The 16,492-nt window shown below is 42.9% G+C and overlaps 1 protein-coding gene across 3 annotated transcripts in view; it reads left to right on the forward strand.

The window, feature by feature from the left end:
* LOC126249546 (uncharacterized) overlaps window positions 1-16,492 on the forward strand; it is a 121,484-nt gene that overhangs the window by 13,921 nt on the left and 91,071 nt on the right. For all 3 annotated transcript variants that reach the window (XR_007545608.1, XR_007545609.1, XM_049951210.1), the window contains exon 2: window positions 4,773-4,897. Coding sequence is in view for 1 of the 3 variants with exons in the window: in XM_049951210.1 (XP_049807167.1) it covers window positions 4,801-4,897 (97 nt within the window). In the remaining 2 variants the exon portion in view is untranslated. The remainder of the gene's footprint in view (window positions 1-4,772; window positions 4,898-16,492) is intronic.

Here is a 16,492-nt window from a genome sequence, read left to right on the forward strand (position 1 = left end):
TCATAATTAGGTCACCTTACCCTACTTCATTTCTCCACATTTTGTAACTCCCATACATCTGAATGACATAATTGGCTCCAATTATTACATTTATATTGTATTTAGGAACTATATATTGTTTGTCCTAATACTGAAGTGCACAGCTTTACATTAAATACATTACCCTTGATTACATGCTTCCAAATGTAGATCAGGTGAACAGACTATAACGTAGAATTTGGTTTTGAACGTTACTCTGTCTTTGACACGAGAGAAAGAGAGAGAGAGAGGGAGAGAGAGAGAGAGAGAGAGAGAGAGAGACCGGCGGAGAGCGCAAGCTCCAGGGTGTCATGCGGATGACAGGTTAATTAGCGAAGGAGTTAATGCCTGAAGAAACTAGACCTGCCTGTAACAGAGAGGAACGTTACGACCGAGCGCGAAGTTCCTCTTTGGGAAGAGTCTCTGTATAATGCGGTGTTTGTGAAAGATGACACGAAGTGGGTTCACGTCACGTTTAACTGGAAGAGGTAGTTGATAGGAAGGAATTATCGAGATAGAGTCTTACCGGAGTAACTTCCAGGGAAGCACACAAACGAAGCAGAAACTGCTTCATACTATTCCTTACGATTACTCTGCTTGCTTATGAAATACTTACAGCTAAAAAATGATGGCATAAACTTACCAGCCAAAGAAAGTATAATATATATAATGAAGTAAAAACTGCTTGAGATGAGAGATGTGGCTAACACGAGAAAGGGAAGGGGTGATAAGCAAAACTTCCGAATTCCTGGTGCGAATTCTTATTCACGTCGCAGATGTATGTATCAAGCAGTGCCGCTGCTCAGGCAGTAAGTTTGATAAAAGATATTTTCCCGCTTATACCCAAAAGAGCAACATAAAATCCGAATCCAGACATTGAATTCCTCTCAGGAAGACTTCGTTCTGAATAGCAGGTTGCTTTAAGCAGTATAACTAACACAGTGTTGTTGTTTGCTAAATCAGGATGATGGCTTTGTAATAATAACGATTATTTTGGCATTATCACAAAATTAAAGGGTTTATTAAAGTCTGATACGCGAATTCCACGTTCCATAACCGGATTGACATCTATGAAGCACGTAGAAATATGCCTCATGCTTTCTCTGAAACATCTTGTTTTCGCAAAAATGTAGTAGCTTTCGAAAAGCTAGTTCAAATAAGAGAATACTATTGTAGAGTTATTCCGCTGAAAAGGCGAAATAAATCGGAAAATAATGAAAGTCTAACGAACTGTCGGTTTTGTCTTCACCTGTAACGCAGGAGCTGCATACTCACATAATTTCACGCTTGTAACGCTACTGGAAACAACGTAGATTCATTACTAAACAAATACTTGTTCTATCAGCCTGATATCGTCCCTCTAAATGAGAGAGGCTGTCAGATAATACAGTTATAAGACACAAAAAATTAATCCAAATAAATGAAAACACAAGGTGATTCGGCTGCCCCTACCGATAAGTTTTATGGAACCCACAACATCTTCAAAAACCATCCGCGAGGTTTTCATATTCTCTCCCTCACTACACGCAATTTACAGGTCATACAGAAAAAATGAACAAGACCTTTCTGTATGAAATATGTTGCAGTTAAATTTTGTACTGAGATACGTTTTCTCTGGAGGCCACGGTTTTCGCGTTATTCAGGAAAAACGCATTTGAATGTCACGTTTCTATGTTTTTCTTGAATAATTCGAAAACTACCGCCTCTAGCGAAAACGTATCACAGTACAAAAACTATCTACATTAAATTTCCTACAAAAAGGTTCTGTTCATTTTTTTCTGTAGGACTAATAGCTTGCGAGCAAGGGAATGTGAAAGTTTTGCACGCGGTATTTGAAAGCACTGCAGGTTGCATAAAACACATGAATAGAGATAGCTGAATCACCCCGTATATGCGTAATACACAAACACACACACACACACATATATATAAACGGATTAAAGTATTGCGGCATGTTGACAATTTTTACTTCTGGATCGTGTAATTACAACTGAACAGTTTTCGTGAAATATGCATTTTGCCTTTTGTTTGCCCCAAAATGCAAACTAAGTAGTATAAACAAAAATACCTACATATTTCAGGCCACTGAAGATGCTACGCAACGAATAAGTGCGAGGGGGGTGTGGCACGAAAACTGTTTCATTCAGTTGTAATTAGATGGTCCAAAAGTAAAACTTGTAAACAAACTGTAGTATTACACGGAAGTGAGGACTACAAGAGTTGAGGATTAAAGTGTGTTGATTTCGAGAAGAAACGTCTTCAGTATAGGGATAGTAAGATGTTGAAAATTAAACGAAAATCGCTGTGGCAAGGCCGCATTGCTACAAGGTGTAGACAGGTCTGATGCTGTTGGTGATTTCGTCGTCGGATGGAGACATTGATCTTAATGACCCCTTAGCGTCCTTGGAAATGAAGTAGAAAAGATTAAGGTAACTACTCGACGACGACGAGGTGATTAGTGATGGAGCACAAACTCCGATAGGGGAAGGATGGTGGAAAAACCGACCGTCCCCTTCCAAAGGAACTATGCTGGCATTCACCTAAGGAATTTTAGGGAAATCAGGGGAAAACCGAATCAGGATAGCGGTCCTCCCGAATGCGAGTACCGTGAGTTGCCACTAGGCCACCTCGATCGCTCTCTTCGAGAGGATTGGCCCCCCTTACATCACTTCAGTTTCCACAAGCATCTATAACAGACAACGGTAACAACGTTCCACAGCCCTTCTTAAGGCCTTTCACTGGAATGGCTACGCTGAGGAAAGGAAACAGACCTTATCTCATTCGTCTTGTGACAAACTGCGTGCCTGAAAACCGAAAGGTTGCACGATCGAATTCCGTTCTGATCACGGAATATTTTAGCCTACCTGTAGCCCAGGTTTTACCTGTTAATGATGTGAAGATCAGGCAAAACGATATGCGGTTCGGATCCCACGTTAAACTGTGCGCTGATATGAACCTTCCTGGCAGATTAAAACTGTGTGCCGGACCGAGACTCGAATTCAGGACCTTTGCCTTTCGCGGGCAAGTGCTCTACTAGCTGAGCTACCCAAGCACGACTCACGCCCCGTTCTCACAGCTTTACTTCTGCCAGTACCTCGTCTCCTACCTTCCAAACTTTACAGAAGCTCTCCTGCGAACCTTGCAGAACTAGCACTCCTGAAAGAAAGGATATTGCGGAGACATGGCTTAGCCACAGCCTGGGGGATATTTCCAGAATGAGATTTTCACTCTGCAGCGGAGTGTGCGCTGATATTAAACTTCTCGGTCCGGCACACAGTTTTAATCTGCTAGGACGTTCCATGGCCTGTATGTGCTAGAACGCAGAGCTTTGCTTACTTGCTTAGACAGTGGCGCTTTTTCTAGTTTGGCTCAATCTCTGAGACAAGTATATAACTAGTGGCAGGATCAACCAGGGAGCTGCGTCAACTGCAGCCGAGCAGCCGACCGCCCGGGAACGGCCTATAGCAGCCAGTGCGGACTACCATACCCAGAAAGTGAGCGGCAACCCTCTTTCAGCCGAAGTAACGCCAACGGTATAGCGTTTCCTTTAAGAGCACACACTTTGCTGTTCTTGGATTGAACTGTCAATTGTTTCATCCACGTTATAAATGTGATGAGCAGCATGAATTTGTTTTTATTGCACTGCTTTAAGGATATCAGAAAACTCGTCTATGCTGACATTGTTAGAAACTTATCTTCTAGCCATTGAGGTAAGCTTCCTAAGACAGATATTAGAGTGCTGTCTTTGGCTACCATCTCTGTCTTTGTAAAACGGTGTGGTATTTTGTTCAGCGCAGCTAACTGGAATGCTAATATCCATAGATCGTTCACTATAACTCTATAAAATCGCATTCCCATTTAAAAATCCTAATCAAGGATTTCTTATTCTTGCTCTTTCTTGGACACACTCCACAAACTTCCCAACTTTTTGACACCAACTTCATTTACGTTTGTTCCTATAGCTCTTCTTTTATTAATTATTTAGAAATCGTGACAAAGAGATAGAATGACAAATAATAGATTTGTAGATAAAATGATTTAGAAGTAAATATGGAATATTGTGTGTGAGAGTAACTAAGATTTATGGGATTACTACCTTGGCCGCCTTTCTCGACGAGTAATGTGGCCACTTTCCCTGATCGGACGCCATGTCGGCATTAGTAGTGCACAGATGAAATTATGATACCGAAAGAAATAACTAGGAACTACCCCAGCAGGCAAAAAGACGTTGTTTAAACCTCGGTGTTATATGAAGGTATTACTCTGCGTTTAAGTGAGTTAAACAAGAATAATATCGACACCTTGCATGAGACGCCTGAAAGATTTTACTAAAAACTAAAAGAACAAGCTTCCTCTGTCTCACTCACTGAGAATAAACATGGTGTATATTAAAACCAGCTTGAGCACTCCCAACAGGCAGCAGAACTGTCCAGGGTAAGAAACATGCAATGACCACTGTCATTCACCTTCCCCTACTTCCGGAATTGACGGCATTTCGTGGTAGAACCCATTTCATCAGAAGACTGAAATTTGAAGCATACCAGCGATTAATAAATCAGGATCACTGAATTAGAACTCAACTCGTCCCATACCAAGTACATGTTTAGCATTTTACTGCTGCTAAATGCAGTCCATTTTTTATAAACTAAGAAAGAAAAGGAGGTCATTGGCAATTTAAAATTTCAGGTCTTCCGCTATAAATTTCTTCAAACAGAAGAGTTCATTTTTATAACTATCGACCTCTTTTTTTCCAGGACTTCGACGAGTAACGAACTCAGCGAAATGGTTGCTCGGGTGCTCCTTTTGGCCTTTATGCTGTTTGCCGTGGCCCAAGCAATTTCCATCTACGATAACGTTTACGAAGATGAACCAATCTCTGGTAAGTATATTTTACATTACCTATGATTCTCTTGTTTCCACTGCTGTATTTACTGCACGAGTGAGCGAAGCACGTGGACGTGTCTGTGTGCGAGCAAATTCTCGATTTGTATGTGTGAGAGAATATATATATACGAGGATTGGAACTTTAAAAGTGGCAACTATTTATTTACAGCTCGTGCAAAGTAGATTTGTGTTTCAAAGTTTTACTGGCCTTCAAAGTAGTCACCAGCATTGTGTATAACCCGTTGCCAGCGATGTGGAAGTCGTAGGATAATCTTAGCAGTGCCAGATGAGTTGACAGCTCGAGCGGCGCGGTCTATGGCCCGGCGAATTTGTAGTAGTTCTGAAGTCAATGCCGTGAAGTGTTTCCTTCAGTTTAGAAATCGAGTTGAACTTACGAGGGCTTAAGTCAGGGGAGTGCAGTAGGTGATATAGCACTTAGCAGCCCCATCAGTCAAACAAATCAGTAACAGCTTGCACTGTACGTGCTTGGGCACTGTCCTGCAAAATGATGGCCAGGTCCTGCAGAAAGTGTCATCACTTCTGTCTCTAAGCTGGTCGCAGGTTGTGTACCAAAAATGAACAGACAAAGAAGTGATGACACTTTCTGTAGGACCCGATCATAATTTTGCAGTACAATGCTCAAGCACGTACAGTGTAAGCTGTTACTGATTTGAAACTTCCTGGCAGATTTGTTTGACTGATGGGGCTGCTAAGTGCTATATCACCTACTGCACTCCCCTGTGTGTGTGTGTGTGTGTGTGTGTGGGTGGGTGGGTGGGTGGGGGTGGGGGTGGGTGTGGGTGTGGGTGTGGATACGATAGTGAGAGAGAGTGAAAAAAAGAGAGACAGAAAAAATGGGTGTGCAATTAAATACGGACAGGTGAACAGGTGACCTGCCTCATGCATTACATAAGGTTGGTAGTAGGCAAGGAGTATGATCGACTGTGATTTATTGTTAGAATTCTAATAAGTGTAGCTCATCTACAAAACAGGCTGCTTACAGAATACTAGTGTGACCCATTCTTGAGTACTGTTCGAGTGTTTTGGATTAAAGGAAGACGTTGAAGCAATTTAGAAGCGTGCTGCTACGTTCGGCCGGCCGAAGTGGCCGTGCGGTTAAAGGCGCTGCAGTCTGGAACCGCAAGACCGCTACGGTCGCAGGTTCGAATCCTGCCTCGGGCATGGATGTTTGTGATGTCCTTAGGTTAGTTAGGTTTAACTAGTTCTAAGTTCTAGGGGACTAATGACCTCAGCAGTTGAGTCCCATAGTGCTCAGAGCCATTTGAACCATTTTTGCTACGTTCGATCAACACGCGAGTATTGCGGAATGCTCTGTGAACTCAAATGGGGATCCGTGGAGGATCCAACGACGCTGTTTTCGCGAAACACTATTGAGAGAATTTAGAGAAACAGAATTTGCGGCTGATTGCAGAACGATTCTACGGCCGCCATTTCACTTAAGGACCGCAAAGACAAGATGAAGAGAAATTAGGGCTTGTTCGGAGGCATGAAGATTGTTGTTTTCCCTCGATTCATTTTGGAGTGGAATAGGAAAGGGAAAGACTAGTAATGGTACAAGATACGCTCCGCCGCGCACTGTATAGTGGTTTGTGGAGTATGTAAGCAGATGCAGCTGTAGATTGCTCTGTTAAAATGAGCCTGCTGTCTGAAAGAAATGTGATTATTGCCTGGTTATTGCCGATTCTCTGAAGGTAGCTGGTATGTAAGCAAATCTTAAAACGTGTCACTCGCTTGCGTGAATGGCATGTCAGTATCAGACGTAGGTTATATCTCAACTTCTTCATCATGAACCAGTGTAACAGTAACGGCAAACTCTACACTGCATGGGAGCAGAGTGAGAAAACCAAGGCACAAAAAATAATTTATTGTATTTTTAGAAAGTTACAGATTACATGGATATAAACTTGCTATGCACAGCATATAAGATAGACTTATCAGCCAGAACATTGTGGTTACGATATAAACCCGTCCAGGCGATAGCAGTGTCAGCTGGCTTGGAATGACTGCTAGTCAGAGACATGCACGGTGCATGTAGTATCAGTGAGCATGGCGTCCGCATGTGGAAGGGGGAAGGCGCACTATCTGTCTGAGTTTGATCGTGGGCAGGTTGTGATGGCCCAGAGACTCGGCACGAGAATTTCGGAAACTGCAGGACTTGTCAAATGTTCGAGGAGTACTATGGTGAGTGTCTTCAACACGAAACCAAGGTGAAACGATGTCCAAATGTCGTGTGCTTTGGCGGCCACCCCTCATTACAGATTTCGGGCATCGTAGGCTGGACAGACTGGTGAAACAGGATAGGTGATGAACTGTATGGAACTAACATCAGACTTTAATGGGCCTCCGCAGCTGACGACCCATGCGTGTGCTATGACATCGGCAACCACCACTGAAGTGGGCATGTGACCATCGGCACTGGACGTTAGCGAAGCGGCAGAGCATTGCAGGGTCCGATGAATCCCGATACCTTCTTCATCATGCCGATGGGAGAGAGCGAATCCGTAGTCTTCCAGGAGAACCACTCCTCGACACCTGTACTGCGGGCCAGAGACAAGCTGGCGACGGCTTCATTGTGTCCTGGGGAACATTCACGTGGGTGCAAGGCACTATGACGGCCAAGGAGTATCGTACACTGGTTGCAAACCACGTACACCCCTTAATGACGATCATGTTTCCCAACAGCAGTGGCAGTCCTCAACAAGATAATACGCCATGTCACAAGGCCCGGAGTGTGATGGAGTGGTTCGAGGAACACAGTGGCGAGTTCCAATTGATGTGCTGGTCCCCCAACTCGCCAGATCCAAACCCGATCGACCACATCTGGGATGTGATTGAACGTGGGGCCAGAGCTCATCCTTCCCTCCACTTACCCCTCCCCCGAATTTATGGGAATTAGGTGAGCTGTGTGTCCAGATGTGGTGCCAACGCCACGATGTTATCCGTGACTACAGTGAACATATCTGCTGTTAGGTAGGTGGTCATAATGTTCTGGCTTGTCAGTGTGTAGGCAAGATTTTACAGAGAAGGACTGGCCTAGCAGAGATACAATTATGAAACAGGAAATGCGTTCCCAAATTGCAAATACAGGACTACCACAGCTATACAATTTACTGGAAACAAATGAAAATTTGTGCTAGACCGGGACTCGAAACCGAATTTCCAGCTTTACGCAAGAGGTCGCCTTAACCATTTTGGCTATCCCATCACTCTTCAGGGACATACACAAACTTCCACATGTCTCAGTGTCTGCTTCCCACAGTGATGTGATTCCCGTACAGGTAGTGACTTATTTAGTTTTCTCGTCAGGGTGCTTTGAAAGCGCAGTGTCTGTATTTATCGATGTCTGTAAAGTTTGATGCAGTGTTTCTTGGGACATACATGCATGCGGTTTCACCTGCTGGATTAATAACACCAACGCTGCATTCACTGACCGTTTACTCTCTCAAAAGTTACAAGTTTCATTGCATCTAAAAGGGATGTAAACTGTAAACGCTAACTTCAGTGTCTTAAAGGCATTAGAAACATTTTCAACCTTTTATGAGTTGTTCTTGGCATCCTAAAGAACACCCATGAAAACTGCTCACTGCTGGATGGCCTACAGTAAAGCCGTCATCACCACGAAGGTTATTTTGGACATCACAGTGTTTTACTAAGCATGGTCCACACTGGACTCGCATTCGGGAGGACGACGGTTCAATCCCGCGTCCGGCCATCCTGATTTAGGTTTTCCGTGATTTCCCTAAATCGCTGGATGGTTCCTTTGAAAGGGCACGGCCGACTTCGTTCCCTAATCCGATGAGACCGATGACCTCGTTGTTTGGTCTCTTCCCCAAACAACCCCCCCCCCCCCCCCCACCAAGCATGGTCCTGTTGGCGGTGGAATGCCATTTCCCTCCTATTAACTTTGAACTGGCCTACTCAGTCAGTTATAGGGGGCCATACAGTTTAACCTTTACCGAGAACCACGGTCCAACTCGCCAATCTCCACATTAACAAAGATTGCCAAATGTGAAAGAAGTGGTTAGTGATAAACGAAAATCCTAGGACAGGCTGAGGATGGAAACTGAGAACATTGGACGAAAAGTCGGCGCTTTACCAATGAGACACCGAGCAAATTACCATGCGTAGCTGTTGGTCTTAAAAGGTTCCCATTTTCCTGCATTTGTGGTCAGTTTTCATAACCTGTATAAAAATGGTATCGTCTGAAGATCAGGACGAATATTACAGCTGTTTTCGTCCACTCATTCTTTGGTACCACCCTCTCGCTTTCCAAACTTTGCGAAAGCTATCCTGCTTATTTTGCTGGACTAGAACTCGTGTCTTCCTAAAGAACTTTCCACTGGGCTGGCATTCAGTAGGATAACGATTTAAATTCCTGTCCGGCAATCCAGATTCAGTTTTTCCGTGGTTTCTCTAAATAGCTTAAGGCAAATATCGGGATGGATCTTTCAGAATGGACACTGTCGAGTTCTTTTCTCATCCTTCCACAGTCCGAGCAGGTGCTCCTTCCTTAACAATCTCGTCGTCGGCAGGTCGTTAAACATTAACCCTACAGCACTAACGAGGGAAAAAGGTTACACTGCAACTAAACAATCGTAAATTTTACTACTCCAAATTTTATTCAAAGGAAACTATAATTTGTAGATTACGCTCTAGTTAACTGCAATTATTGGATCAGCAACGGTATGTTACACAGAAAGTAAGTACAAAATGCGCTATTTTATACCCAATAATAACAATTTTACTGCTGAAAATATTATTGGAAGAGAAGTCATAATTTATGTTTTACACGAGCTACAAAGTATTATAACTCCGAGAGTATTTTACAGACAAGATGGGCAGAGACGCTTCTGCTTTCGACACCATTATTACAGTCTAAAGAAGACCCAGCTCGATCTTCCTTCGTCACCGAGCGATTCTTCTTCCAATTCCTTGTTAGCTGCTTCGAAGTATGGGTCTACATCACTGGCATCTGAACACACAACAGTGCCTTCTTCAAGAAAATCTTCCTCTTCACTAAATTACCGAATATATTAGTGCCAAAATAAAAATCAGCACCATTCATATTGTGCTAATTTCAGTAGCTAATGAAGATATTAGCACTGAAGAGAGCCAGTGTAATAGACTAACTGTAACTGCTTGATATTTCACCTAAGACGACACACTAAGATAAATTCAAAGCGATAAAACAAATATATCGACTATTATAGAAAAGGCACACTAGTACTAAACATTCCTAATATTTACGACAAAAGCACCAGTGTCAGCAAACCACTTTACTCAGGCAATAAATAATTCAGCCACTGTTAACAATAATGTTTGCCATGAAGTTACTCAAGAGCACATGTCGCTCATGCGTCCAGGAATACCATCTGAAATCGAGAATTTTACCGGGTTTTAGTAATCTAGGATTCAGGTTGTTTCCTTTTCAGGTTAAGGTTCTGCAAGAAGTATGAAATTATACCTATTTACAAAACAGTAAAGATTCACAAGCAACATTTCTCCCATCACAGTTCCCTGAGACACACTCGGAATTTCCCACTTATATGTTAATAAATATAGGTCGATGTTAATTTATTTTTCTTTAACTCTTCCTAAATAGTCAGCTGCGTAACTGGAACATATATCCGCCACTCATAGGAGGAGGCGGGGTAAAGTTTTCACTCTAAGGGAAATTGAACTCTCACCAAACCATAGTTACTGATAAAAGCTTGCCGCTTACATAATCTGAATCTACGAATTATAAGGCATCATACTAAATAATTGCAAGTAATAAATATATAATGAATAGTAAATACATACATTTTATGAAGCCTTGCATAGTGACTACTTTTCGCAACCTAACGGGATGAAGTCACCAGTGTGGACACACAAACTCCGGAAATTGACGGCAACCCTCTATCGGCTGAAGTAACGCCACCGGCTTATCGTCTTTCTTTAAGTGCAAACACGTTGATGTTCTTGGACTGAACTGTCAACGGTTTCATCCCTATTACAAATGTGATGAGCGGGATGAAAGTGCTCTTCTCGTACTGTTTTCAGAATATAAAAAAAACTTGTCTACTTTGATGTTGTTAAAAGCTTGTCCTGTAGCCATCCAGGCAGTATTAGTATTAGGGCACAAGTTCAGATGACGGGAGGATTAGGAAGGAAATCGCCCGTGCCCTTTTCAAAGGAACCATCCCGCCATTTACTTCTGCGATTTCAGGAACTAAATGAAAACCAAACCCGAATGGCCGGACGGGGATCTGAACCGTCCTCCCTAATATGAGGCAAGTCGACTAACCTCTCCACCGCCTGACTCGGCGGCGTCAGTTGGAATGCTAATCTCTATAGATCGTTCACTTGAAGTCCACGAAATCGGTTTTCCACTTCAAAAACGTAGCCAAGGGTTTCTTTTTACTGTTTCTTATTGAACACACCAGCTGAGAAATCGGCGTTGCCCGGACATTTATTTATTCCTGTCTTCTATTAGACCATCTCCACTTCTCTCTCTATCCATCTCCACTGGTCCCTTTTCTTTGTCCACACCTCTTGTCCCGTCTCTCTGTCTATGCACATCCGCCTCCATCCTCTCTCTATCGAACACTTCTCTTTTTATCCACCTATCCTACTTCATCTCTCTATAAACCCCCCTGACCCTGTGCATCACCTCCACCCCTCCCTCTCTTTGTACATCTTCGCCACCTCCTCTCTCTATCCAACTCCTCCTGCCCCTCTCTCCGTCAATCTCCTCCACCTCCCTCTCTCTCCACCTCTTTCTTTTCTTCTCCATCTCCTCCTCTCCCTTCTCTCTCTCCATTTCCCTCTCCCCTATCTCTGTCCGTCTCCTACTCCTTCTATCTGTGCCTATCTTCCTTCCCCCTCTGCCCATTTCCTCGTCTCTCTCCATGTTATCAAACTCTCCCCAGTAGGAGGCTGGTGGTTCTTACCTCTGTATCATTTCTTTTCAGGTTATAACTAATGTTGTGTACCAAATTTGATTGAAATCTTACCAAGGGTTTAGGATGAGCTTTTTACCCGTGGTTTTGCTAACATACACGCATGTCAAATATATTTCATACATATGTAACAAATTTCATTCGTATTTGTGCACATATTTCACTTATATGTCTATCAACTTTCGCCCTGTGATTTCATTTTCACGCAGCTTAATGCTTATGACGTCGTATCTTCTGAACTATGTGCTATACAATGATATAATTTTGCAGGTACATCCAGTGGTATATGTGCCTACTGTCTGCGAAATATGTTGTGAATATAGTTAGCAGTACAGAAGTGATAAATTAAAATGTAATGCGTGATGCGACAGTTTCTCACGTATCTCGTTATTTGTGACGTCATATTTCCTCAACTATGTGTTGTAAAATGATATATTTTTCTAGATACATTCAGCGGTATATGTGATTACTGTCTGTGACATTAGTAGTGGATAGAATTAGTAACAAAGAAGTAATATATTAAAATGTCTTGCGTGACGCGACAGGTTTTTCTCGCCTTTCAGTATTTGAGGTCGTATCTCCTGACCTATGTGTCGTACAATGATATATTTTTGTAGGTAGATTCAGCGGAAAATGTGGATGCTAGCGCAAAATTTTTTCGAATAGAGTTAGTAGCAACGAAGTAATAAATTCAAACGTCTAGCATAATGCGGCAGTTTTCCACGCATTCAGTGTTTATGACGTATCTTCTGAATTAAGTGTCGTACAATGATGTACTTTTTCTAGTACACTCAGTAGTATATGTGAATACTGTCTGAAAAACGTTTCACGAATACAGTTAGTAGTCAATAAGTAATAACTTAAAACGCCATGGTTGATGTGTCAGTTTTACTGCATGAAAAGCGAAAATGTATTAAACGATAAACGTTTTCTCCTTTCAGTATTTTATGGGGATCTCCAGCGGGAAAACGTTTCTTACAACTTTGAAATTATGTGAAAAGTTTGCTGCAAGTCTCTAAGTGCTCTCATTCTCAAATACTGGATAAACGAAGCACGGATGCTCTCGCGTCTTGAGCTACACTGCTTTTTCACTCCCACCCCATCCCCTTTCACAGGTGAGTGGTTCTTACCCCCACAGTGATTATTTCCAGGCAATTAATGAAATGAATGCCAGTTTTGGTTAAAACGATCCAGTGGTTTAAGAGGAGATGTAGAACAACATAAGGAGTGGAGACGGGAAGTCCGTTAAATTAACGATGCCAGATTCGGCGGGGCAAAGGCAAAAGAAAAAGAAGAAGAATCACGTCGACGACGAGGCTACTAGAGGAGGAGCACAAGTTAGGATTTAGGAAGGGAATCGGTCGTGCTCTGTCTTAAGAACCATCCTGGCCTCAGCCTTAAACTTGAAATAATGGACTGTAGACCACCAGCTGTACCAACACAACTTTATTCCTCTACTGGTTTCGGTTCATAAAACCACCATCACTGAAGTGCTATAACAGCTCAGTTAAACACAATGTACGATAAACAGACAAATTAATGTTCTGAAAAGTTATAGTTGTAAGGTCACTTACAAAGATGGACATTGGTGAGTAACACTTTTATATAGGTACAACGGCACTTCACTATGAATTTGCCACTGTCTTATCTCAGGTCGCCTGTTCAGCTGAGTCGTAACGTGGTTGCCTCACATGTAGTGGGCCCAGGTTCGATTCCCGGCCGGGCTGGGAATTTTCTCCGCTCGTAGAGTAGGTGTTGTGTTGTCCTCATTATCACCAACAGGCAAGTCGCCAAATGGGCCGTCCCCTGAAATAAGACTTCCAATCGGCGGCTGAACTTCCCCGGATTGGGCCACCAGGCCATCAGTGCCACACAATCATTTATCTTTTTGTCTTATCTCACACAATATTTGCTAATCATTACAACAACTTACACTATGTGATCAAAAGTATCCGGACACCTGGCTGAAAATGACTTACAAGTTCGTGGCGTCCTCCATCGGTAACACTGGAATTTAATATGGTGTTGGCCCATCCTTAGCCTTGATGACAGCTTCCACTCTCGCAGGCATACGTTCAATCAGACGCTGGAAGGTTTCTTGGAGAATCGTAGCCCATTCTTCACGGAGTGCTGCACTGAGGAGAGGTACCGATGTCAGTCAGTGAGGCCTGGCACGAAGTCGGCGTTCCAAACATCCCAACGGTGTTGTATGGGATTCAGATCAGGATTCTGTGCAGGCCAGTCCATTACAGGTGTGTTACTGTCGTGTAACCGCTCCGCCACAGGCCGTGCATTATGAAAAGGTGCTAGATCGTGTTGAAAGATACAGTCGCCATCCCCGTATTGCTCTCAAACAGTGGAAAGCACGAAGGTGCTTAAAACATCAACGTAGGCATGTGCTATGATAGTGCCACGCAAAACAACAACGGGAGCAAGCGCCCTCCATGGAAACGCTGCCACACAATAACACCGCCATCTCTGAATTTTACTGTTGGCAGTACACACGCTGGTTGAACACGTTCACCTGGTATTCGCCGTACCCTCACCCTGCCATCGGATCGCCACATTGTGTACCATGATTAGTCACTCCACATAACGTTTTTGAACTGTTCAATCGTCCAATGTCTACGCTCCTTACACCAAGCGAGTCGTCGTTTGCCATTTACCGCCGTGATGTGTGGCTTATGAGTAGCCGCTTGATCGTGAAATCCAAGTTTTCTCACCTTCCGTCTTACTGTCATAGTACTTGCAGTGGATCCTGATGCAGTTTGAAATTCCTGTGTGATGGTCTGGATAGATGTCTGCCTATTACACATGACGACCTTCTTCAACTGTCAGCGGTCTCTGTCAGTCAACAGACGAGGTCGGCCTGTACGCTTTTGTTTTGTACATGTCCCTTCACGTTTCCACTTCACTATCATATCGTAAGCAGTGGACCTAGGGATGTTTAGGAGTGAGGAAATCTCGCGTACAGACGTATGACACAAGTGACATTAAATCACCTGACCACGTTCGAAGTCCGTGAGTTCCGCGGAGTGCCCCAATCTGTTATCTCAAGATGTCTAATGACTACTCAGGTCGCTGATAAGGAGTACCTGGCAGTAGGTAGCAGCACAATGCACCTAATATAAAAAACGTATGTTTTTGGGGTTTCCGGATACTTTTGACCACATACTGTATGTCAGAAGACCATGGCTACAAACTTGGAATACGATAATCATACTCGTCAAGTTATGTCTTATATCACGGCCAAGTGCCAAATGTACCATCATAGGTAGAGCTCACAAAAACATACTCTTTGGTCTTTGATGGTCATATGTTTTTGTGAGTTCTGTTTATCATGCTATATTTCGCACTTTGCTGTGATATAAGACGTAAATTAACGAGTATGATTACTATATTTCAAGCCTATGGTCGTAAAATTCTGACATAAGTTATTGTAATGATTAGGAAATATTGTATGAGCCAAGAAAGAAGCAAATTTCTAGTGAACTGTCATTGTACCGGTATGAATGGGTAAATCACCAATGTCAAGCTTTGTAAGTAACCTTACAACAATAAGTTCACAGAACATTTGCCTATCGTTCTCCGTGTATCCTACATCTTGTTTATTGCGTTGTTATAGTCCTCCAGTGATGGTGGTTTTATGAACCGAAACCGGTAAAGGAACAAAGCTATGTTGGTACAGCAGGTGGTTTGCAATGCATTATTTCAAGTACTTGACAGCTTTAGACTGTTGCTTCAAGAAAACTAGCTTTAAACGTTTTAGGGAAGTAGCGGGAAACCCAAATCATGATGGCCAGAGGTGGATTTGAACCGTCATTCCTTCGAGTCCAGCGCGTTCAAATGGCTCTGAGCACTATGGGACTTAACTTCTGAGGTCATCAGTCCCCTAGAACTTAGAACTACTTAAACCTAACTAACCTAAGGACATCACACACATCCATGCCCGAGGCAGGATTCGAACCCGCGACCGTAGCGGTCGCGCGGTTCGAGACTGTAGCGCCTAGAACCGCTCGGCCACCCCGGCGGGATCCAGCGGGTTACTAGAACGTCATCTCGCTCCGTGAACTTCACAGAGCTCTACAGGGAGGGGGAGAGCTAGTCCTGGTAGTTATGCTATAGAGCTCTTATGAAGTTTGGGACGTAGGAGAGACGAATTGGCCCAACGAGTTTAGTCTAGAATTTTATATAGTTTAGAAATTTATATAGATGGAACAACAGGCCAAACAAAATACTAATCTGGCCGCTGCTGTGAGAAGTTTCTCCCGAGAGGTAAGTTTCCAGAGTACACTCTGGGTGTCTATGAGAAGGTACTTTGTTCAATATATGTCTATACTTACTATAAATTAAAGTCTCCTACAGCGTTTTTCTGTATATGTATGTCAACTAATCTCAGGAACTATTGTTGGGATTTTAATACGGTTTTCACTAATAATAGACTCATTGACGAGACACGTTTCTGTATATTGTACTAGCATATAAAGACAAGGCGTTGTTTAAGGTTGTTACCAAAAATGTCTAAAAGTACTTCACCGATTTACTTCAGATTTTTACATGATTCTCTAATGAACATATATATTTGTATCATACATAAATATAAATCTAATGTAGAAAGGGGAACATTG

The sequence above is a fragment of the Schistocerca nitens genome, chromosome 3 (genome assembly GCF_023898315.1).
Source record: "Schistocerca nitens isolate TAMUIC-IGC-003100 chromosome 3, iqSchNite1.1, whole genome shotgun sequence".
In the NCBI taxonomy this organism is placed as follows: domain Eukaryota; kingdom Metazoa; phylum Arthropoda; class Insecta; order Orthoptera; family Acrididae; genus Schistocerca; species Schistocerca nitens.